The sequence below is a fragment of the Panthera uncia genome, chromosome B4 (genome assembly GCF_023721935.1).
Source record: "Panthera uncia isolate 11264 chromosome B4, Puncia_PCG_1.0, whole genome shotgun sequence".
In the NCBI taxonomy this organism is placed as follows: domain Eukaryota; kingdom Metazoa; phylum Chordata; class Mammalia; order Carnivora; family Felidae; genus Panthera; species Panthera uncia.
Window position 1 is genome coordinate 102,660,407 of NC_064809.1, and position 25,987 is coordinate 102,686,393.

The 25,987-nt window shown below is 35.9% G+C and overlaps 1 protein-coding gene and 1 pseudogene across 5 annotated transcripts in view; one reads left to right on the forward strand and one right to left on the reverse strand.

The window, feature by feature from the left end:
• Window positions 1–25,987, forward strand: part of METTL25 (methyltransferase like 25) — a 155,949-nt gene that overhangs the window by 88,956 nt on the left and 41,006 nt on the right. For 4 of the 5 annotated variants that reach the window (XR_007456740.1, XR_007456739.1, XM_049626012.1 and 1 more), the window contains exon 9: window positions 12,199–12,292. Coding sequence is in view for 3 of the 5 variants with exons in the window: in XM_049626012.1 (XP_049481969.1) it covers window positions 12,199–12,292 (94 nt within the window). In the remaining 2 variants the exon portion in view is untranslated. Of the gene's footprint in view, window positions 1–5,732; window positions 6,434–12,198; window positions 12,293–25,987 lie in introns of those variants that run through there. The other variant, XM_049626014.1, reaches the window with a different exon arrangement.
• On the reverse strand, window positions 17,295–18,192 carry LOC125919370 (60S ribosomal protein L6-like; annotated as a pseudogene).

Sequence of the window (25,987 nt, forward strand, 5' to 3'; positions counted from 1 at the left end):
GCCACATTTGACAATGTTGATAACTGGGTTTTTTTCTCCAGACTCTCTTCCTCCTTATCTTCCCTTAAGTTACATTCTGAGGCTTTTTTTCCTCCCTACTTGGCATTGTCTGTCACCTATTTACTTAAAGGGTTTTTCCTCTTAACTCACCTCCTACATATATCTTCATTCGCTAATATTTTTATACTCAGCTCCTGTCTCTTAATATATCCTCTTTCTCTTAGGAATTACCTTCACAACTAATATCTTTTTTTTATTTTAAAAAAATTTTTAACATTTATTTATTATTGAGAGACAGAGTATGAGCATGGGAGGGGCAGAGAGAGAGAGAGAGAGACAGAATCCAAAGCAGGCTCCAGGCTCTGAGCTGTCAGCACAGAGCCCCACGCAGGGCTTGAACTCACAAACTGTGAGATCATGACCTGAGCTGAATTTGGACACTCAACCAACTGAGCCACCCAGGCACCCCCCTCACAACTAATATCTTGAATCAGGTATCCACTCTTAACCTCTTTCACTTAAGTACCTTACAGATATATCAAATTCAGTCTATCCAAAAACCAAAGTCAACTTCCCACTAATTCTAGTCAAGGAAGGTACAAATAAATGGAAAGATACCCTATGTTCATAGATTAGAAGAATTAATAGTGTTAAAATGTAAATACTACCAAAAGCCGTCTAGATTCAGTGCAATCCCTATCAAGATCACAGTAGCTTTTTTTTTTTTAAAGTAGCAAAAACACTCCTAAGATTTATATGGACCACAAAAGAGTCAGAGTAGCCAAAGAATTCCTGTGAAGAACAAAGCAGGAGGGATCACACTTCCTGATATCAAGCTGTAGTCACCAAAACGGGATGGTACTGGCATAAACACAGAGACCAATGTAACAGAATTGAAAGCCCAGAAATAAACTGAAGTGTATACAGTTGACCAATATTTGGCAAAGGAGCCAAGAATACCCAATGGAGAAAAGATAGTCTCTTTAATAAATGGCGCTGGGATAATTGGATATTCACATGTAAAAGAAGGAAACTGGATCCATATCTTATATCACTCACAAAAATTAACTCAAGATGGGTTAAAGATTTTCATGTAAAATCTGAAGCCATGAAAGTCCTGGAATAAAACATAAGAATAAAGCTCCTTGATATGGGTCTTGGTAATGACTTTTTGGATATGACACCTAAAGTACAAACAACAAAATAAAAATATGCAAATGGGATTACATCAAACTTAAAAGCTTCCATACAGCAAAAGAAATCATCTACACAGAAGAAAAAAAACAGACAACTTACAGAATGGGAAAATATATTTGCAAACCATGTATCTGATAAGAGGTCACTGTCCAAAATATATAAAGAACTCCTACAACTTGATAACAACAAAAAAATTTAAAAATGGTCAAAGGGCCTGAATAGACAAAAGGCCAACCAACAAGTACATGTATGAATACACGTCACTAGTCATTAGGGAAATGCAAATTAAAACCACATTGAGATTACTTCACACCTGTTAGAATGGCCATCATCAAAAAGACTAAGAGATAACATTTGTCATGGATATGGAGAAAAGGGAACCCTTGTGCATTGTTGGTGGAATTATAAATTGGTACAGCTACTGTGGAAAACTGAGTAAAGGATCCTCAAAAAATCAAAACTAGAACTACCAGATGATCCAGTAATTTCACTTTTGGTAATATATCTGAAGGAAATGAATATATTAAATCAAAAAGATATCTGTAGCCCCATCGTTCGTAGCATTAGCCAAGATATAGAAACATGTCCTTCATTGGATGAAGGGATAATGGAACGTTATTCAGCCATTAAAAAATGAGGAAATCCTATCATTTGCAACAACATAGGCGGACCTTGAAGGCATTATGCTAAGTGAAATAAGTCAGATAGAGAATGACAAATACTGTATGATCTCACTTATATGTGAAATCTCAAAAACAACACCAAAATAAGAAACACCAAACTCATAGAAAGAGATGAGACCTGTGATCACCAGGGGCAGAGGGTAGGGAGATGGGGAATTGGAGGAAAGTGAGAAAAGGTACAAAGTTTTAGCTATAAGATAAATAGGTACTCTAAGGATGTAATGTACAACACAATGACTATAACACTGCTATGCAATATATAGAAGTTGTTGAGAGTAAATCCTAAGAGTTCTCATCTTAAGGGGATTTTTTTCCTTTTTTTAAATGTATCTATATGAAAAAATGTGGTCATGTTAGCTAAACCTATTGTGATAATTATATCATAATATATGTAAATCAAGCCATCATGCTATACACCTTAAACCTGTATGCCAATTATTTGCAGTAAAACTAGAAAAAAAAAGATAAGTTATGTGTTTATGTGGGGACTTGAATGTCACTATGTCTCATGAAATTATTTTATTCATACTTGAAGTGAATCCTATCCTAAGAGACTTGGAAAAGACACAGGCATCTTTTGTTGATGTCAAATTTAAAGGTTAAAGTATTCTTGTTGATGCAAAAAATAAAAATAAAAATAAAAACAAAGAAGGAGAAGAAGAACAAGAGCAAGAACTACTACAGGGCAAATACCTAAGAGAAGATGGGAATCAAGAGACATAAGCCCTGTGTCTTCTAGGGGATGCATTTCACCAGAAGCATCTGTATAGAATAGGCAGCTGTCTGACAGTTAACAAAGTAGACAGAGAGGGTGAGCACAGCTTTCAATAAAGTAACAGTTCTAGTGAGACAAGAGTTAAAGTTCATGGCCTGCCCTAGGAGGAGGACTCCATAGGCCAGGCACACCACTCTTACCTTGAGTTAGATCCACTCTATGAGAGAGGGTAAACCATAAATGAAACAGTCCTAAAATGGCCTAAAGCCCCACTTAGAATTATCTGAAACTGTGATTAAAGTATTTCAGAGTATTTTTCTAGCTGCCTACTATTGGCAAATCCTCTCTGGACAAAAATAATATATATGCAGGCTCAAACTATCACTAAAGTTTGCTGTATATAGTATCTGGCAAGCAACCCCAAATAACCAGCCATATGATGAAATAGGACAACATGACCAAAAACCAAGGTAAATCAACCGCATGCAACAGAAATGGACTCATTGGAATTTAGAGAAAAGCTTAAAATAACAACTTGAGAAGCTTCTACTTTGGGAAAATGGAGCGGTTGTACTTTTTTTATATTTTTCTTGGTAATTACAATTAAAAATCTAGAACTATCTATAAACTATAAGAAGACTCAGAAAGAATCTTAGAAAGAAGAAGACAAACTAGCTCAAGATCTCAGGACCCAAGGAGCAACATGGTGGAAGTTCTCTGGGTTATCTTTTTGCCTTAAAAACCTTGTATTGGAGCTGAAGTAAACTGCAATCCAGAAATGCCAGTAGGCACATACAAAAAAAAATACATACCTGGACCAGGAAAGAGGAAGGCATAGGAAAACCTTCAGACAAACCTCCCATACTACAGCCAGAAACCACATAAAAAATTGTGATCCCACTCTCAGCAAAGACCCATTGGAGAGCCCAGACTTTCATCCTTGCCAAGCTGTAATAAGGTTCCTGAACACTCCTTGTGGAATGGTGTCAGAGAGGCCAAGTAGGAAACTAGGATTTCCTTCCCACCAGGAGGTAACAAGCACCCCACCACTACAGCCACAGTGTCAGAGACCATGTGGGAATTTGGACTTCCTGCCCACCTAGCAGTAAAATGGTTTTACACTCTCTCCCCACCAGTATGGCATCAGAGAAGGCCTAGTAGAGTCAGGATTTTCACCATTGCCCAGCAGTTACAAGGCCACCCCTACCACAGTATCGGTGGAGAAGATGTGGGAAGCTGGAAGTTCTAGCACTAACAAAGTATCAACAGAGGCTAGTTTATCTTCACACAAAACTTGTAAATGAATGTTTATGGCAGCTTTATTCATAACATCCCAAAATGAAAACAACCCAGATGTCCTTCAACAGGTAAACAAACTGCTAATCCATGTCATGGAATACTACCCAGCAATAAAAAGGAATGAGCTATTGATATAACAACCTGGATGAAAACTACAGAAAATTATACTGAATAGAAAAAAACCAGTCTCAAAAGGTTATATACTGTGTGATTCCATTTATATAACATTCTTAAAGTGATAAAATCATAGAAATTGGGAACAGATTAGTAGTTTCTGGGGGAGAAAGAATGAGATGGCAGGGAATTGGGTGTAGCTATAAAACAGCAACATGAGTGATCCTTATGTAACTTCATTGCATCAATGTCAGTATCTTGGTTGTGATACTGTACTATCATTTTGCAAGATCCCATTATGAGACATTTCAGGAAACTAGACAAAGGGAATAACAATCTTTCTGAATTCTTTCCGACAACTGCATGTGAACCTACAATTATCTTAAAATAAAAATAATCTATACTTAATATGTACATATAAATAAAAATATTTTGTCAGAGCACCAAAGCATACAAAAAATAACCTAAGTGAAAATTCTGTAACTGAAAAAATAAAATAACTGAAATTAAGAAATCAGTGGATGGTATTAATAGCATTGTAGATACAGCTGAGGAAATAATTAGTGAACTGGAAGACAGATCAGAAGAAAATATCCACAGTGAAGCACAAGGAAACAAAGATGGAGAATACAAAAGATGGACTAAGAGCCATAGAGAATACAGTGAGTAGGTTTCACAAACATATTAGTTGCAGTTTGAGAAAAAAGGAGAGAGAAAATAGGGGAGTAGCAATATTAAGAATTTTCCAATATTGGAAAAAAGACATAAGTCCAAGAAACTTAAGATATACACAAACTCCATGGAGAAGCAAAAAAGAAAATAAATTCTAGGTACACCATAGTAAAATTGATGAAAACAAAGGCAAAGAAAACATAAGCAGCCAGAGGTGGGAAAGAGGAGGGAGGTAAGAAATATCTTTGGAGATATCTCCAAAGGAGCCAAAATGAAACTGACAGGTAAATTCTTAGCATAAATAGAAGCTAGAGGTTAATGATATCTTCAAAGTACTGAAAGAAAATAGGCTACAATGTACAGTATTCAAAAATGAAGGTGAAATAAAGACTTTTTCAGACAAAAAAAAAAAAAATGGAGCAAATATGCTACCAGCAGATAGCACTGAAGAATTAAGCCAGAAGCAAAATGATCCCAGATTAAGTTTGAAGATACAGGAGGAAATAAAAAGTAATAGAAATGGCAAATAACGTGAAAAAATCCTCTACATCATATGTCATCAGAGAAATGCAATTAAACAGCAAGCTATCACTACACACCTGTTAGAAAATCAAAATCTAGAACATTGACAACACCAAATGTTAGCAAGGATGTGGAGCAATAAGAACTTGCATTTCATTGCTGGTGGGAATGCAAAATGAGACAGCCAATTTGGAAGACAGTTTGGTAGTTTCTAACAAAACTAAACATACTCTTACCATATGATCCAGCAGTCATACTTTGTTATATTGTTTTGATCATCAGAGAGAAGAGGGGGTAGTCATTAGATAGTGCTAGGACAGTAGTTACTTACACAGTTGTAAGTATTAGTTTCCTTTGATGCTGTAACATATCCCTACAAACTTCATGGCTTAACACCACATAAATTTATTATCTGGTCCCCTGGAGGTCAGAGGTCCAAAATGGGTTTCACTGGGCTACAGTCAGGTATTTTCAGGGCTGCGTTTTTTCTGGGGACTCCAAGTGATAATCCATTTCTTTATCTTTGACAGCTTCTGGAGGGAACCTGCATCCTTTGGCTCATGACTCCTTCCTCAGTCTTCAAAGCCAGCAGCATAGCATCTTTAAATCTTTCTGTAATTTTGACTTCCTTTCTGCCTTCCTCTTCCTCTTTAAAGGATCCTTGAAATTACCTTGAGCCCTCTGGATAATCCAGGATTCTCTCCTTATTTTAAAGTCAGCAGATTAGAACATTTAATTATATCTGCAACCTTAATTTCTTTTTTCCATGTAACATAATGTATGTATAGGTTTTGGGAATTAGAATATGGACATCTTTGGTGAACCATTCTTCTGACTACTACACACAAAAAAATAAAAATCTGAACCCCTGCTTTACAACAAACACAAAAATCAATTCAGAGTGGATTAAAACCTTAACTATGAAAGTCAGTACTATAATACTTTCAGAAAATAGTATTGAAGAATATCTTTCTGACATTGAGGGAGGGCGTGTCTCAAACTAAATATGAACCTGGAAATCTTACAATAAAAGATTGAAAATTCAATTACGTTAATATTAAGAACTGTTTTCAGAAGAGTGGAAGTGTCCACTGTTAGAAACTAATTGGAAGCCCTATAACTGAAAAAAGACTAGTAGCGAAAATACGTAAAGAATTCCTACAAATTTGTGGAAAAATTAACCTATGATAAAGAAAAATAGTGAAAAGACTTGATTACTCAGTTCACAAACATGACACTCAGCTGGCTAATGAACATTGGGTAAGGTGCTCAATATTAATTAGTAACCAAGATCATGTAAAATGAAACCACAATAGGATATTATCTTTATAACCATGTGATATTGTGATTTGTAGCAAGAAATATACATTTGGTCTTCATCCCTGTTCCTGGCACAGAACTCCTCAAACCCTTATAAATTCTTAAATGATACGGGCTCTTAGAGCATCTTTTGATCTAATGAAGTAATTCTGGGTAAGCTCCTGGATGGCTCCTGGCTTGGGGCTGGTCACCAGAAAGAACAAACCATGATTAGAAGTTTGAGGCCTCCGCCCCTTCTTCAGAAAGGAAAAGGGGGCTGGAAATTGAATTAATAATTGACCATGCCTATGTGATGAAACCTCCACAAGAATCCCAGTAGTATGGCACGTGGAGAGCTTTTAGGTTGGTAAACACAATGCCCACCTACCAGGAAAGCGACACACTCCATCTCCACCGGAACAGAAGTTCTTATGCTTGGAACCCTCCCAGATCTTGTCCTATGCACCTCTTCATCTGGCTGTCCATCTGTATTCTTTATCTTATCCTTTAATAAACTGGGAAATGTGTTTCCTTGAGTTCTGTGAACTGTTCTACCAAATAACTAAATGTAAAGGGGAGGGGAAGGTCAGTTTTTTGTCAGGTTGGACAGACTGTGTGTAACCTGGGGAACTAGTCCTTGCAGTTGGCATCTGAGGTGGGAAGGCAATCCCCTTACCTTGTGGGATCAGTGCTGTCTCTAGGTAGACGGTACCAGAGTTGAGCTGATTTGTAGAATACCCAGCTGGTGTCACAGAATTGCTGGGTGTGGGGAAACACCACACGTCTGGTGTCAGAAGTGTTGTGAGTATGCTAGTCGTCAGAAGTGTGAGAGGAAAGAAGAAACACAGAAGGAGGATTGAGGTTTTTCCAATTCGAACCATTAAATAGGCAGAAATTTAGAAGATTGCTAATAACAAATGATCACAAAAATGCAGAGCAACTAGAACCATCCATTGCTGGTAAGAGAAAAAAAAATTAGTTTATTCCTTTGGAAAACAAGTTAGCGTTGCCTAATAAGGTTGAAAATGCCTAGTTGCCTAGTTAGTTTTACCTACAAAACTTGAGAATACTTTGTCTCAGCAGTTCCATGCCTATGTGTATATCCTAGAAGCTCTTCCACATGTATTCCCAGAGACTTATACAAGAATAATCCATAGCAGCAATGTTTATAAGAGCCAAAATCTAGGAACTTTAGTTCATTAAAAAAAAAATGGATAAATTGTAGTAGAATAATACTATGCCAAAGTAAAAATACATGAATAACAACTGCATGCATCAGTGTAGACAAATTTTGTTCATATAAAAGTCACAGGAAAAACTTGAAGATGGTTCCATTTATACAATTTGAACAAGCACAACCGTATAACTGTTTAGGAGTATAAATATATGGCAAACAAGAAAAATGTAAGAATGGTAAATACAAGCAAGATTCAGTATTTTAGTTTCCTATGGGGGGGCATTTGACTATATACAGCATGGTGGCTATAGTTAATAATATTGTATTGCATACTTGAAAGTTGCTAAGAGAGTAAATCTTAAAAGTTCTCATCACCAGGAAAAAAAAACAAACAAACTGTTTTTGTAACTATGTATGGTGCATGTTAACTGGGCATGTGATCATTTCACAGTGTATACAAAAATCACATTATTATGTTGTATACCTGAAGCTAATATAATGTTATATATCAATTATACCTCAAGTTTTTTTTAAAAGTGTGAACACTAAAGGCAGAAAATAAGATTACCTGATTACATCTTTCTAATTTTGCTTAATTTGTTTTCCTTGTTAGCTAAAGTAGTTTTCAAGTGATATACTCTTAGAATATCTGAAACATTATTTTAAAAGTTTAATTGTTCATAGCCTAAAGTTAGAACTGAACTGTTTCATGGACTTAAATATAGCATTTTTACTCTGTTAATTTTAATTGTGATTGAGCATTTAACATTTGTCTTCAAATTCAATAATTTATAGAAAACTCTTCATTTTATAATAAGTCCTTATCTGGAAACTTTCTAAGAGGAATAAAATACCAAAGGAGTTTCATGATGTAAAAATCTCTTCAAACACTTGGAAAGAGAGCAGGAAAATATATACACTTTACTCAGTTATTATTTCATGATCAATATGGTATCAGCTATATAATAAATATTGTAATTTTTGATACCTATAATTGTTGTATTACCTAGTTTAATTTTTATTTTTGTTTTGCTGTAATCAAATAAAAAAGTTATAAACCAGATCATGAAAACTGGCTCACAAAATTAAAACTAATTACTTAATCCATTATGTGTGGCCAAATTGAAGTTAGGAAGTCTGTATCTTTTAAATTTAAGAGTAGTTTGAAGATTTTCAGAGTTCCCTTAACCAGTCTCCATTTTCAGCAAAATGTGGATCTCAAGTATTTCAGTATGTATTAGCATAAAAAAGGCACAAAATAATTAATTTTAGAAGTATTTTGTAGTGATAGAGAAACTGGATTTTGTCACTTTCTGTCCTGCATGTGCTTGTTTTCACTTATTTGGTATACATCTACTTCACATTTTCCTAAAATTTCCTACACTAATTTTGTTTCTTTGGGGAGTGCTACATGTAAACCATGTTCTTACAATTGTATTTTTGGAAAAGCATGTGGGTGGTGTTGGATTCACTTGAGTAGAATTTTAATTAGATCTACTGCATTCACTTTTATTAAAAGAAAGAATACTAATTCCTTTTTAGCATGCTGACCATGCTTTATTCTGACAGAGGGCCCCCTTTTAATTTGTTCTTGAAGTTCCATAATTTGTCTTTCAGAAACAGTCATGTCACTTTTCTAACTTCAAAATGTTTGGTAATTCCTTTTCTTTGTACTCAAAAACTAAAATATCCTTATTATGGCATTCAAGGCCATTTCTGATCTGTCACTAAGATCCTTTGCAGCCTAATCCATCACCCCATTTTCCCTCCTCTGTACTCCAAGAAGCTGTCCATGCAGAATGTCCTGGTACACTGGCTTATTCATCATTTCCCATGCAATTAATTTTATGCCTTGTATGCTTCCTTGGAGCTCCTCTATCTACGTGGAATATTCTCCTCATTTCTGCCACCCCTTCCTTCCACAACCTCTGGCAGGTGGAATCTAGGCATTCTTTAAAACCCAGGTTAGACAACCTCTCTGATACTTTTCTCTTTCTCACCCTCTTCTCTTCTGCCATAGGACTTAATCTGTGACTTACTGCTCTGATTGAACCTGACAGTACAATTAATTGTTTGTGTCTGCTCCTCTACCCCCTAGTGAGTTCCATGATGGCCAGTTTTCATTTTTATTAAATGAAATGATGTGTCATAAGAGCACATGTGGTTAAGAACACAGATTCTGAAAATCCTTTGGGGACTCCATATTCCCATTCAACTATCTTTTATCTGTTCTTTACTGAAAAAGTCCTTTGAAACTTCTTTCCCTTTTATTCTTGAATTCCAGTCAGATTTTACTTCCATCAGTCCATCAAATCACCCTGGCAGGGGCACTAATGACCCCATGTTTCTAAATTACATGGTCACCCACAACTATATGGTCAGCTAATCTTCACAAAGCATGAAGAATTCCAATGAAAAAACACAGTCCCTTCAACAAGAGGTGTTGGGAAAACTGGATGGTGACACACAGAAAAATGACACTGGACCACTTTCTTACACCTTACACAAAAATAAATTCAACATGGATGAAAGACCTAAATGTGAGACAGGAAACTACCAAAATCCTAGAGGAGTATACAGGCAGCAACCTCTTTGACCTCACCCGTAGCAGTTTCTTACTAGACATGTCGCTGAAGGCAAGGGAAACAAAAGCAAACATGAACTGTTGGGACCTCATCAAAATAAAAAGCTTCTGCACAGCAAAGGAAGCAATCAGCAAAACTAAAAGGCAACCTACATAATGGGAGAAGATATTTGCAAATGACATATCTGATAAAGGGTTAATATCCAAAATCTATAAAGAACTTATCAAGCTCAACACCCAAAAATCAAATAACCCGGTTAAGAAATGGGCAGACATGAATAGACACTTTCCCAAAGAAGACATCCAGATGGCCAATAGACACATGCAAAGATATTCAACATCACTCTCACACGGAGTAGATACAGTCCTTCAACAACTGTGTAGTCTCTACCATCAAAATATGTCTAAAATTCTACCACTTTTCACCATCCTCAGGGTCACTACTCTGGTCTAAACTTCTCCTCTAGATTATTGTAATAACTTCCTAATTGCTCTTCCTGCTTTTATTTTCACCACCTGTAATATGTAAGATGTACATATCTATTACATCTGTTATACGTAAGATACATAACTATGTTTTGGATCTGATAATTACACAAAAACTCATAAAACATACAAGTTTTGTTTTCTGGAACCTATACCTATTCAAACAACTATTATTTCAAAGCAGTGATGAAATAACACGAGTGGAAAAAGGATACGGTCTGTGGAAAGTCAAAACTAGAAAACATGATATTAGTGATGTTACCAAAAAGAATACATAATTTGAGCTTAGTCATATAAGATGGCTGTAGCTTAACTAAGCAGAAGATGAGAGTGGAAAACCTTATAATCCATTAGGAAGTGAGTGAATGAGCAAATGCACCAAGACATAAATATGGAGAATAGTCTGAAACAATGAGTAGAGAAAACTGAATTCTGGATTATAATGGGAAAATGTGGGTGTAGCCAGAAAATAGTAAACCCTGATTGCTTAATTAAGGAGTTTCAAATTTACCCCAAGAAATGGCAGGTATATTGAAATTTTGGGGGGTGGGGAAGTAATACATAAAAATGTTCCTCTAAGAAACTATCGTGAAAATATAGGCAGCAAGGAAGGAGACAGACTTCAATCTTAAAGGACATGAAGTACTAATAAGTGGAATTGAGGTGGCCATCTAGAAATGGAGCTGCAAGAATATATTTGAGATATATTTCAAAGGAAGAATTCAAAGTTCAAAAGAACTTCATGTCTGATTAATCAGAGGGATTAATATTTATATTACCAAGAGTAAATGAGCTTTTATTCATTGATTTTGACAACTTGGAAGTGGTGAATTTTTTATTCCCTAGATTTTTATATTTTACCTCAGTTGCAACCCAAATTATGTGATGTGATAGTCTCACATTTCATTATTTAAATTCAAAACCATCTCATGATATTTTGTTTAAACTGTAGTGAAAATCTGCAGGGCATAAATGAGATCAAGTCAGACCCAACTCAGCATATGGTGTTTTAATGGCTGGCATTGAAGGAGTTCTCTTTGCATAGCTGTTGAATTATCGCCACCATTAGCAGGTGTTGCAATGAAATATGAACTGTAATGTTGCCAATAAAATTAAGTGTGTTTTATAGCATAATGGAAACTTTTGAAAGACCTATAGTTTCCTTTAAAAATTAAGCTTTTTAATACTGTTGATAAGTTATTTCTCATATATTGTCTTCCTAATACTGTTTCCCACTACTGTGTGTTGAAGGAATTCTCAGAAGCAGATCTTAAACACTTTATAATATGGAACCTAAAAATGTTTATAAAAATATTAACACACTTTTATCAAATCTGAAGCTTGTGCCATGTACACACAGAAGGTATTTAAAAATATTTCATGATTTAATTTGCAGTCATCTATAATTTAAACTGGAAAAACTAAAAAGTGATTTACTTTTGTTTTGCAGTGATCGGCATGTTGGTAAAATTTATTCCAAATCCTCTTCCTTTCTGGACTATGCCAGAAAGTCTCTAAAGAAGCTTGGGTTAGATGAGTCCAAGGTCAGTATATGATTGCTGTTTTTATTAAAAACAAACAAACAAACAAACAAACAGGGGCGCCTGGGTGGCGCAGTCGGTTAAGCGTCCGACTTCAGCCAGGTCACGATCTTGCGGTCCGTGAGTTCCAGCCCCGCATCAGGCTCTGGGCTGATGGCTCGGAGCCTGGAGCCTGTTTCCGATTCTGTGTCTCCCTCTCTCTCTGCCTCTCCCCCGTTCATGCTCTGTCTCTCTCTGTCCCAAAAATAAATAAAAAATAAAAAACGTTGAAAAAAAAAAAAAACACACAAAACAGAAGAACTTCTATGGAATAATGAATTGAGATGATACAAAATAATTTGCCTTCTACTTTCCTCCCATTTGTGAAAAACATCTACATTACATTGAAACCATACCACCATTTCCTTTATTCCAGTTCACCTTTCCAGTCAATGTGGGTGCTTTGCTGTTGTACATCTGTTGAGAGATTCCCCCTTTAGGTTTATTCAGGTAATATGTATTAATTCTCAAATCAAAAACAGAGTTAAAAACAAGATAACAGAACAGGGAATTATAAGTAAGGTAAGAGTAATGAGACAAAAAACTGCATTTATTTAAAGATTGTATAATTAGTTAAAATTAAAAATCTTAAATTCTAAAAGCCTTTGAATGGGAGAATCCTGGAAAGTATAACATCATAGGCCGCCCAAGCTAATAATTGAGAGTTTGATGTCAAACATAAAGTGGTAAGCTGGTTGGCTAGTACTAATAAATATTCTAACACTGAGAAAAAAAATAAACTCTCAATTCAAATGCGTTATTGAGTAAAATATTAAGTTGAACTTGGATCACTCTGGTATTTTGAATTGATTATAAATGGAAATAAAGAATAAAATAGCTGTTTAAAGGAATGAAATGGATTTCTTGAAAAGGTGGTACAGATATGATTATATTGTATCAAAGCTAAAAAGTATTGTTATTTATTCTACCAGTTGTTCATTTACTCCCCAGTTACTTTATTATTTAAAGCCATTAGACTGTTAATAATCAAACCCCTCCTCTATAAAATAACTGTTCAAAAGCACTTCTAACTCATGATTTAAGATCAAAGGAGGTAATATACATAAAATACTGAGCACAATGTTTTTACATAGTAAATGCAAACAGAAGTTTTAGTTCATTTAGTTTTTATATATAGTTTTATTATATGTTATAAATGTTATATATGTTAGTATACTTTTATATTAATATTATAATTAATAATATTGAGTTTTATGTATATTTTTTATTCTGATCTTTGTATATGTTCTACTAGTAATAACACAATTGATAATGACTCTTGTCAATATTTTATTTAGTCACCAAACAAAGGTCCTTCTAGTCTTACATAAATGAATGACAATAGATAATTTTTGTCCTAGTCATTTTATTTCTGGGTATTTATTTATTTATTTGTAATTCATTCTTGAGCGGGGGGAGGGGCAGAGGGAGAGAGAGAGAGAGAGAGAGAGAGAGAGAGAGAGAATGAGAGAATCCCAAGCAGGCTCTGCACTGTCAGCACTGCCAACCATGGGGCTCAAATTCACGAACCATGAGATCATGACCTGAGTCAAAATGAAGAGTCCAACGCTTAACTAACTGAGCCACCCAGGTGCCCTTTATTTCTGAGTGTTTTTTTTTAATGTTTTTGGGGCACCTGGGTGGCTCAGTGGGTTGAGCGTCTGACTTCGGCTCAGGTCATGATCTCACGGTCTGTAAGTTCGAGCCCCACGTCAGGCTCTGAGCTGTCAGCACAGAACCTGCTTCAGATTCTGTGTCTCCCTCTCTCTCTGCCATTGCCCCCACTAATGCTCTGTGTCTCTCTCTCTCAAAAATAAATAAAGATTTTAAAAAGTGTTTTTAATAAATCAGACAGGTTTTCCTTCCAGTTAGTCTTATTTAGTATATCTTTGTTCCATGTCTCAATTTTATGTCTTGCACTAATGTCAAGCACACAAACCAAAGCGTTATTTTCACAGATGAAGAGCTAAGTTTTTACTTAAACTAAAAATATATTAAAAAATAAAAATAAAAAAATAAACTAAAAATATATTACCCTTTGCCAAAAACTAAGTAGCAAAAATCCAGAAAGAATGTTACTTATCCTTGTTGATAGCTTTCTCTTCCCAGGTTTGTCTTTAATAATAACCGTAGTAAATGTTCCTTGATATGTTCCTTATTATATTACAGAAAGGAATATTAATAATAGCTAATAGTTACTAAGCACTTGTTATGTGGTAGTTATTATGCTAAGAACATCACAACATTATCTCATTTACTCTTCATAAAAACACTTATGGTAGATACTATAATTATTACGAATGTAAAGATCTAGAAAGAGAGGTGTCAAAAAAGAGAAGTCATTTTGCCAGAGTCAAAGCAATTAGTGGAGGTGGAACTTGAACACAGATTCAGCTAACGTCAAAACCTCAAGTGTTAACCGCCACTATACTGAGAAATGAAAGTAAAAACAAAAGAAACAAAGACTAATGTAGATAAGTATCACCATGTAAAATCAGTCTTAAATTATTCCTTGTATTAGTTAATAAAGGCAATAATAGTGTCCCACTGATTTTCTCCTAAAACTATTTAAGCTCATTAAGAACAAATATATCAGATAAAATGGGTTGGAAGATGAAAAGGAACAAGAAACCCAAGCTGGAGGACTTAGATGGAAGAAGGTATAGAGCAAAACAGTAAGGTATTTAAAAGGATACACTGGTGAAAGGAAGCAAATAGATGAGTACATGTTTTGTGGGTGGGAGGTTGATTTTAATTTTAAGCAAGAGGAATGAGAAAGTTGTATCTGTCAGATCAGACTAGTTGGAAAGGATAAACCAAAATTAGGTTTTTGACCCAGTACAAATTCCTATTATTTTTCTCCCACATAATCAAGTATCGATGCTCAAATTAAAGTTTTGACAGTAAGCACAATGAAAAGAGATTTGTGTATGGTTTCATTTTAAAAATGAAATGAATTTTCACATGAGAGTCTAAGCACTGAAAAGCATCAAAACAATTTAAGTTTAAAAAATTAAGGGGGGCCAGGATGGCTCAGTAGGTTAAGTGTCCGACTCTTGATCTCGACTCAGGTCATGATCTCACAGTTGTGGGATTGAGCCCTATGTTGGCTCCGCACTGGGTGTGGAGTCTGCTTACGACTCTCTCTCTTCGTCTCCCCCTCTCCCCTGCTGTCTCTCTCTCTCTCAAAATTTAAAAGAAAGTAAAAAAAAAAGTTTAAGATATTAAATATACCATAATATCTAATAATTTATTGATAAACTTATATATATATAATTGGAAGTGTGAATGCATTGATGTTTTTCTAAACTTTTAAAGCAAATCTCTTCATATTCAAAACTATGTAAGCAAGTAAAATGTGTAGAAAATATTTTTTAACATGCTCTGGATACATTTTTAGTTATAAGAAATCATGTTAAATGTATGGAAGTAAACAGAAAACATTCCCAGACAAATTATCATTTCAAAGAAGACCAAAGCTGCATATGCTGGATATGTAGGTGGCTCATACACAGCTTAAAAGCTTAGCCCATAATTCCGATAGTCAGTTGTGAGAGACCGCATTGGCATTTTCTTAGAGCAGGATTTGGCAGCACTACTGACATTCGGGTAAGTCTTTGTTGTGGGGGGCTGTCCTGTGCCTTGAAGGATGTCTAGCAGCATCCCTGACCTCTACTCATTAAATGTCAGTGGTAGAACCCTAATGGTATAAAGAGTCTCTAGACATTCATTGCCAAAAATTACCGGGGGGGGGGGGGGGGGGGGGGGGGGGGGGCGGTGCAAAATCCTCACTTCTCACCACCCCCATTGAGGTCCACTGTGTCCGAGCATTTTTCGTCTTAGTGATTCAATTTGCAGTCATCTAACATTTCTATTATAAACCCCATATATTTTTTTAATGCATTTTAGATGTTACACCGAGAAACGTGAAGGAAAGTAGGGAAGAAGCAATGATTCTGTTCTTATATTTTGAACACGTTTTATTCAAAACAGTCCCCCCGCCTTGATCTTTCATTTTGTTTCACTCTAATCACTTATAGGTGATATAACTTCAGCCCAGTATAAAATATAGGTCTATTTAAGCAGAGTGTTTAGATTCCATAGTAAAGTTAAGCCTAACTCTGTAACTACTCAAAACCGTAAATTGTGGCAGAACATCAGCTACAGTAAGTCTACTGTTTATAATTAATGAATTTCTTAGAATGAAACATTACAGTAAATTTCTTGTAGCGTTCAATTACTTCTTTATAAAAGAAGTATTTTAATAGGACTTTAAAACATCTAAAATATTAACATCCTAATGATTAGCTTTACCTAAATCTTAAAAAGATTAGGTATTCTCAAACTTTATCTTCTGTACCAAACTTGGGCGTCTCACCAAATTTCAGAAAATTTCAAAATTGTCTTTTTTTTTAATGTTTATTTTTGAGAGAGAGAGAAAGAAAGAAAGAAAGAAAGAAAGAAAGAAAGAAAGAAAGAAAGAAAGGGTGGGGAGGGACAGAGAGAGAGGAGACACAGAATCCAAAGCAGGCTCCAGGCTCCGAGCTATCAGTACAGAGTCTAACACAGGACTCATACTCATGAATCGCAAGACCATGATCTAAGCTGAAGTCGACACTTAACCGACTGAGCCACCCAGACACCCCTCAAAATTGTCTTTAAGTTTTCTTGATTTCTTCATGGTCCATAGCATTTTGCCTTCTTTTGTCAATTGACATTACTTTTCTGCCTTCCTGTCTCTCTCCCCCAGCTTATATTGCATGCACACAAATGCACAATTGCACACACACACTGTATCTTTTGGATTTCAAAAGCATCAGTACTGGTATCATTTGCTAGACAAGGAATAAACTGGAGTATTTGTTTATGAGAAGAGAGAAATAAAAGGAGCTTATAATGTTCTAGAGTTTGTGTGTTATATAATGAGTACAAAAATAAATGAAGTTAACTTCAGATACTGAAAAGTGGAAAAAAAGACAATAAAAACTGATGATTTGATGGGGATGGTGTAGTGTTGAATGGGCAGAGTTGAAAACTACTAAGCTAGAACCTTAATGGAAGTAAATAAAGGGTAATTTGTGTATTTTTTAATGGATAAATTATTAAGTTCTTTTTGAGAAATTTAGAACAGCAGTGTGTAAGGACAAACTCCATTCCTGGGAGAAAACACAGAGTGGAGATAGCCCTGAAGCTGAGGAACAGCTTTGATTTTTGGCAGACTTTACAAGTCCACAGCTTTCTGATCAACCTTGCACTGCTGTGTAATCTCATATTTCTCCTTCTCTGTGTTGAAGATCTCACCTTCCTGGTGTCTGAGTTTACACAGCTTCTTCTTCTAGAAGTAAACTAGAAGTAAACATCAGTGAGATGTTTTGGGTTTTCATACTGCTGATATCAGTTTTGGTGGAGGTGGCGATGACAGATGTCAGGTGTGTTCTATGCAGAGGAACTCGATGGAGGGCCAGAGGTCAAGTCACAAGTGGCAAACCACTGCTCATTTGCTTAACGAAAACTACCCTCTTGCCTGTGTGGTACCCAGTGAGGATGATTAAAATGGTTCCAGGAGTGATGCTACCTCGCAGTTTTCTCACTAGCTTCCTGAAAGATTTTTTTGCCATGGCTCAACAGCTTTCAAGGCACATCTTCTGTAGGATAATACCTAGGCATTTTACAACACTTAACTACTTGGGTACTACCATTCTTGTCACCACCAACTAGTTTTCTGACAGTAGGAAGAGTCTTCTCCTTTTTCTTCTCAACCTTGGATTTAGCTGCTGAATACTTCCTCTTATACATGGCCTTTCCAGAATACACAGCCGATCAAGAATATCTGCCAATTCCTCTGACCAGGGCAGGGTTTTGGCTGTAGTGGGGCTTCCCCTTCTTTGGCATTTTAGCCTTGAGGCTACCCTTCTTTTTTTTTTTAATTTTTTTTAATGTTTATTTTTGAGAGAGATACAGACTGTGAGTGGGGGAGGCTCAGAGAGAGAGAGAGAGAGAGAGAGAGAGAATCTGAAGCAGGCTCCAGGCCCTGAGCTGTCAGCACAGAGCCCATCGTGGGGCTTGAACCCATGAACTGTGAGATCATGACCTAAACCTAAATCAAGAGTCTGACATTTAACCAGCTGAGTCACCCAGGTGCCCCTCTAAGATGGCAAAGGGCAATAAAGGATAATTTAGAAAAATATTCTTACATATGTTTCCACAATGGGTCAGCAAAAGGAAAACTTTTGAGACCAAAGTCATTTAGTTATTCATCAAAAACCATTTATTTTGAAAAATCTCCAATGTGTCAAAAACAGTGTAAACTCTGGGGCTACAAAGATAATTAAAATATAACCCTTTTAAAAAGAAAATAATTATGGGGCAATTGGGTGGCTCTGTCAGTTGAGCCTCCAACTTCAACTCAGGTCATGATCTCATGGTTTGTGAGTTCAAGCCCCACATTGGGCTCACTGCTGTCAGCTCAGAGACCTCTTGGGATCCTCTGTCCCCCTCTCTCTGCCCTTCCCCCGCTTACACTCTTTCAAAAATAAATAAACATTAAAAAAAAAAGAAAACAATTACAATATAGCATGAACCTACAACAATAGACACATGTATAAACTAGTGTGGAGGCATAGAGAAAGGAGTGACTCACTCTGCCTGTGTAGATTTCACGAACAACATGTGGTACCTTAGCTTGGTCTTAAAGGATGCAGAGGAGTTCATCAAGCAGACAAGGTGTGAAGGTAGGGAGCAATGAATTAATTGTAGGTATGCAGGGGTGGGTATGCTTCTTCAAAAATACACAGATGTGAGAAACCTGATTCTGAACTCAGCAGTGCTGGAGCACAAAGCAAGCAGGAGAGGCAGAAGTGAGAGATGAGGCTATAGGAGTGAGCACATGTGGAGAGGCCAGGTAAACTTATTTTTGGGTGTTAAATCAGAGATTAATCCAAGGTAAGAATAATTACCAGGTGGTTTAAATACAGGTGAGAGGACAGGAATTGTTCCATAGGAAAGCCAACAACAAATGTAGGGAGCTCATGAGCTCTTCCATGTTGTAATATGTCTCTAAGTGATATTGAACTGCTTTGACATGTGCATTATGCCCATGAGTAAATCCTGGCTGCTTTTTGCAACCACCATGGTAATAATTGATTCACAGGAGAATCATCAAGGCATTAAAGCCATTGGGTAAAATGTTTATGGGGGAACAGGATATTTACACAGACTCACATTACCTCCCACAGATTTTTTATTCATTTCAAAAAGTAGATAAACCTTCAAAGTTAGCATCACCAATAATGAACAAACTGACATTGTCCAACTCATCAGGCGATGCATTGGAAAGGATACAGCATCACTTATGTAATATTCTTGCCAAAAATGAATAACTTGAATCTACTCATGAGAAAACACTCAGACAACTAGACTTTTCAAAATATGTCCGTATCAGATAGTAAAGGAAACCATGAACCATCAAGGAAAAGGCACCCTACTGAATGGGAAAAGATACTCACAAATGATATATCTGGTAAGGAGTTAACATCCAAAATATATAAAGAACTCATACAGCTCAATATCAAAAAAAAACTGATTAAAAAATGGGCAGAGGGCCTGAACAGATTTTTTTCAAAGAAAACATACTGATGGCCAATAGTCACATAAAATGATGCTCGATGTCACTAACCATCAGGGAAATACAAATTAAAACCACAAGGAAATATCACCTCATACCTGTCAAAATAAGTAATATCAAAAACACAAGAAATAAAAAGTATTGGTGAGGAGGTGTAGAAAAGGGAAGCCTCATGCACTGTTGTTAGGAATGTAAACTGGTGCAGACACTCTGGAAAACAATATGGAGTTTCCTCAAAAAATTAAAAATAGAACTACCATACAATCCAGCAATTCCACTGCTAGGTATTTATCTGGAAAAAGAAAAAAACAAAAACATGAATTCAAAAAGATGTACACACCGCTGTTCCTCTTGGCATTATTTATAGTAGCGAAGATGTAAAAATAACCTAAATGTCCATAAAGAGATGAATGGATACAGAAGATATGGTGTGTGTGTGTGTGTGTGTGTGTGTGTGTGTGTGTATCATTCAGCCATAAAAGAGAATGAAATCTTGCCATTTACAACATGAATGATCTAGAGAGTATTATGTTAAGTAAAATAAGTCAGAGAAAGATAAATACCTTATGATTTCACTTATATGTGGAATCTAAAAAACAAAGAAAACAAAAACAGAAACAGATTCAGAGATACAGAAAACAAATTGGCAGTTTCCAGAGGGAAAGGGAGCAGGGGATGCACAAACTAGTTGAAGGAAATTAAGAGGTGCAATTTTCTAGTTATAAAATAAATAAGACTCAAGGATGTAACATATAGCATAGGGAATGTAGTCAATATTACTATAACAGCTTTGTATGGTGACAGATGGTAAGTGGACTTACTGTGGTAACCATTTTTAATGTGTATAAATGTTAAATTAGTATGTTGTACACCTGAAACTAATACCATATTGTATGTCAATTATTCTCCAATTAAAAACTATATATATCAATTTCATAAAAGACAAGACTTGAGGAACTGTTCCAGATTAAATGGGAGTAGAGATACAATGTCCTATCCCAGATGGGATTCTTAAAAAGGTGGAGTGGTAGGAGAGTCCATAAAAGGATTATTAGGACAAATGGTAAAATTTTAATATAGAATATGTAATAGACACCAATATTGGATCAATGTTGAATTAATGAATTTGATTATTCTAGTTATGTAAGAGCATATCTTATTCCTAGGATCTACTTGCTGAAGCATTTAGGGGTGAAGGGTCATGACATCTGTAATTTACTTTCAAATGGATCAGCAATAATAATAATAATAATAATAATAATAAATGGATGGTTAAAACGAATATGGCAAAATAGTAATGATTAGTGAATTTAAGTAATAGGTATATAGATGTTCGTTGCACTTTCTGCAGCTTTAATTAAAAAAAAAATTGGAAACCCAAATCCACCAAACCCAAAGGAAATGAACGTTACACAAAGTAAATACAACAAAAGGTTTTGGAGAATTAAAAATATAGCCTGTATTAATACTGAGAAGGGTAGGAGCCAATTAGAGAAGATAAACTTCTTCTGGGAAAGGACAGAAATTGTTTCAGGTCTTTTTAGAGGCCTTTACCAGATGCTGTCCTCAGAGATGCTGTGGCCCAGCCTAGGCCTGCCTATCAGTCTCATACAAGTGTATTTTGTGCTGCCACTAACCTTGACCCCTGCTGACTGTGACTCGCCTGCCAAAGCTGCCAGCCGCCAGCTGTCAAAAGCCACATTTGGGCAGATTCCTCACTTACCAATCAATCCATCCTCTTGCCTTGCATAAAATATTAATCATTGTTCACATTTTATAATTATAATTCTACATTTTAGGAAAACAGTACAGTAAGCACGTAAAATATCAGTATAGTTTATCTTCAGATCATCTTTTCTAATGCTTCTTTGTAGAAAAGTGCTCTACGTTAGAATTCATACCTTAATGAACTTGATATTTTTCCTATTGGAAAATAGGTGTGAAGGATCCCATTTTAATAATACTTTTCTTAAGTGTCATGGCAGACCATCTCTTTACTATTTGTTTATATAGAATTGTCAGTAGTCAAAATTACCACAGAGTAAAGTTTGTTGTATAATCATTTTATATGCCAAGTTCTTCCAGTTCATGGATGCTCATTTTATTTAGTAAACTGTGGCTTTTTAAAATAATAATAATAATAATAATAATAATAATAATAAGGAAGGAAGGAAAGAAGGGAAAAGCTCAGAACAAAATTAATTGGAAGGTTATTCCAAAATTTCAGTGCACTTTGGGAGAAAAAGAAAAATCATAGGATAGTGATTTGAAGATCACTTTTCTGGGAACTATGTTGTAAATTATTCCTCTTTCTAGAAGCTCAGTAGTGCTTATCTCTCATACCAGGACCTAAGAGTCCTGAAGAATTCATTTCCTTGCAAGAATGTCATTTGTCTGTGTATTATATCTAGCAGTATACATTGATGTTGTATGTGACAGGATTCTAGGGCTTTAACTGTGTACTTTGTTCAAGTGCTTGAGCAGCTCAAATACTGCCTCCTTAGGAAAATTTTGGCCCTGCTTATAGGCACATGGGTGGTTCCTTTCATGCAGTCAGGTAAGCACTAATGAGTTTGGGGAGCTTTAAAGAGTCCTGTTTAGAAATCAGAAAGTGCATGAGCTTTTTCCAAATGTGAATCCTGACATGTTATGGGACCTCAGAAGTCTAATGGCAGCAAATAAAACCAAAAGGAAGGATTTGTCCAGAACACTACTCAAATCCTTGCCTTTGCCCCTGGTGCCCTGATGTCATCACTATCTTCCAACACAGCTTCATCTTCAGGCTTCAAATTTCTAGTTTTCCCCTTTGTTCAGTGTTTAATGTTTTGGGGGTTTTTTTCCTGCTCACGAGCAAGAGATCATGCTACTTGTCTATTATGTTTTTTGGGTTCTAAGAATGTTCTAATTCTTAATGATAAAACCCCAACCCTTACCTATTATGCCTTCTAATTTTATCTGAGTTAAGCCTCATCACTTCAGAATGTGACTTTGAATCCCCCAACAGCTGCACTTGAATTACCTGTGGTATCTCATGAATGTCCCATGATTTCTTGGTCTTGCCTCAGTAACAGCAAATGACTGTCTACTAAACCCACTCCCTCCTTTTTATTTTATTTTATTTTATTTTATTTTATTTTATTTTATTTTGTTATTTTATTTTATTTTATTTCATTTTATTCCATTTTATTGTATTTTATTATTATTTTTATTCTCAAGATAGTTAAGATACAGTGTTGTCTTGGCTTTAGGAGTAGAACCCAGTGAGTGATTTCATCCCTTACATATAACACCCACTGTTCATCCCAACAAGTGCCCTCCTTAATGCCTGTCACCTACTTACCCCACCCTCCACCCCCATCAGTCCTCAGTTTTCTGTATTTAAAAGTCTTTTATGGTTTGTCTCCCTCTCTGTTTTTATCGTATTTTTCCTTCCCTTCCCCTATGATCATCTGTTGTTTCTCAAATTCCACATATGAGTGAAATCATGTGATATCTTTCTCTGACTCACTTATTTCGCATAGCATAATACCCTCCAGTTCCATCCATGTTTTTGCAAATGTCAAGATTTCATTCTTTTTCATCACTGAGTAGTGTTACATTATATATATATATATATATATATATATATATATATATATATATATACCACAACTTCTTTATCCATTCATCAGTTGATGGACATTTAGACTCTTGCCATAACTTAGCTATTGTTGATAGTGCTGTTATAAACATTGAGGTACATGTGCCCCTTTGAATCCGCATTTTTGTATCCTTTGGATAAATTCCTAGTAGTGCTATTGCTGCATCGTATGGTAGTTCTATTTTTAATTTTTTGAGGAACCTCCACACTGTTTTCCAGAGTGGCTTCACCAGTTTGCATTCCCGCCAACAGTGCAATAGGGTTCCCCATTCTCCACATCATCGCCAACATCTGTTGTTTCCTGAGTTATTAATTTTAGCCATTCTGACTGGTGTGAGGTGGTATCTCATTGTGGTTTTGATTTGTATTTCCCTAATGATGAGGGATATTGAGCATCTTTTCATGTGTGTGTTGGCCATCTGGATATCTTCTCCGGAAAAAGTGTCTTTTCATGTCTTCTGCCCATTTCTTCACTGGATTGTCTGGTTTTTTGGGTATTGAGTTTGGGTATAAAGTTCTTTCTTTATAGATTTTGGATACTAACCCTTTATCTGATATATCATTTTCAAATATCTTCTCCCATTCTGTCGGTTGCCTTTTAGTTTTGTTGATTGTTTCCTTGGCTGTGCAGAAGCTTTTTATCTTGATGAGGTCCCAAAAGTGCATTTTTGCTTTTGTTTCCCTTGCCTTCAGAGACATGTCAAGTAAGAAGTTGCTGTGACTGAGATCAAAGAGATTGCTGCTTGTTTTCTCATGTAGGATTTAGAAGGTTTTGAAAGACCTAAATATGAGACAGGAAACCACTCCTTACTTTTATTGCACACACTATCCATGCAAATTCTAGATTCCCCAGCCCCATCTCTTGTTGTGTTATTTTTTATTTGAGTATCATTGACACACAATGTGATCTCACTCTCAAATGTACAACATAGTGATTCAACTTCTTTATACATTGTGCTATGTTCACTACAGGTGTAGCTGCCACTTGTCATCATTGACTACGTTCCTTATACTGTGCCTTTTATTCCAGTGACTTCTTTTTTTAATTTATTTCTATTGTTTTAAGTTTATCATTATTATTATTTTTTTTTTTTTTTGAGAGAGAGAGAGAGCTCACGAGCAGGGGAGGGCAGAGAGAGAGGGAGAGAATCCAAGCAGGCTCAGCACTATTAGTGCAGAGCCTGATGTGGAACTCAGACTCACAAACCATGAGACCATGACCTGAGCCAAGATCAAGAGTTGGACACTTAACCAACTGAGCTACCCAGGCGCCCCTATTCCAGGGACTTCATGCCGTAACTGGAAGCCTGTATCTCCCACTTCTCTTTACCTGTTTTGCCCATCCCCCCATCCCCTCTGGCAACCATCAGTTCTCTATATTTTATAGGTCTGATTCTGCGTTTTGTGTGTTTATCCAATTGTTTTTTTAGATTCCACATATGGGTAAAATCACATGGTATTTTTCTTTTTCAGTCTGACTTATTTCACTTAGTGTAATACACTCTAGATCCATACATGTTGTCATAAATCATTAAAGAACTATATTCCCCTGTTTACATCCCTATGCCTACAGTAGTTCACCTCTATAGGGGTGCATTATCAGAATTATGATTAAGTAGTTTGCTTTTATTATAGTTTTAAGAAGGAACATAAGTGGTCATTTGATTGCAAGAAGTAAAGATGTACTCAGGTTTTCTCAATTTGTGGGACTCTATTCCAGAAATACATATACTTAAAAGAAAGATTGGGATCTCTTGGCTTGACAAAAACCAAAACCAGAAGTACAGCCTAGTCTCATCAGAATGTATTTGTTAATGAGAGCAAGATTCAAAACTGCCATAGTGACTGAGTTACTGTTATTTTCTGAGCAATATGTTTTTTAATCCTTTACGATTATGATGAGCTCCTGAACTAACAACAATTTCACTCTTTGTTCTAGATAATTTTTCCTCTGAGATTTTTGCTTATTGATAAGTTTATTCATGACTTAGCTTTCATTACTTCCCCTGTCTGCATTACCCTCCCCGTGACCAAGATAAAGAAGATCTAGTTGACTCATTTGATCTCTTTCATAGCTGTTTGGATAGAATTTTTATGAACAGGGGTGCCTGGGTGGCTCAGTCAGTTAAGCATCCGACTTCAGCTCAGGTCATGATCTCATAGTTTGTGAGTTTGAGCCCCATGTTGGGCTCAGTGCTGACAGCTCAGAGCCTGGAGCCTGCTTCAGATTCTGGGTCTCCCTCTCTCTCTGCCCTTCTCCTGCTCACGGTCTCCTCTCTCTCTCTCTCTCAAAAATAAATAAACATTAAATTAAAAAAAAAGAATTTTATAAACAAACACCCTAAATCCAATAAGGTGATTGAGGTAGAAGAGGGGAAACTGTACTTGCAGGAAG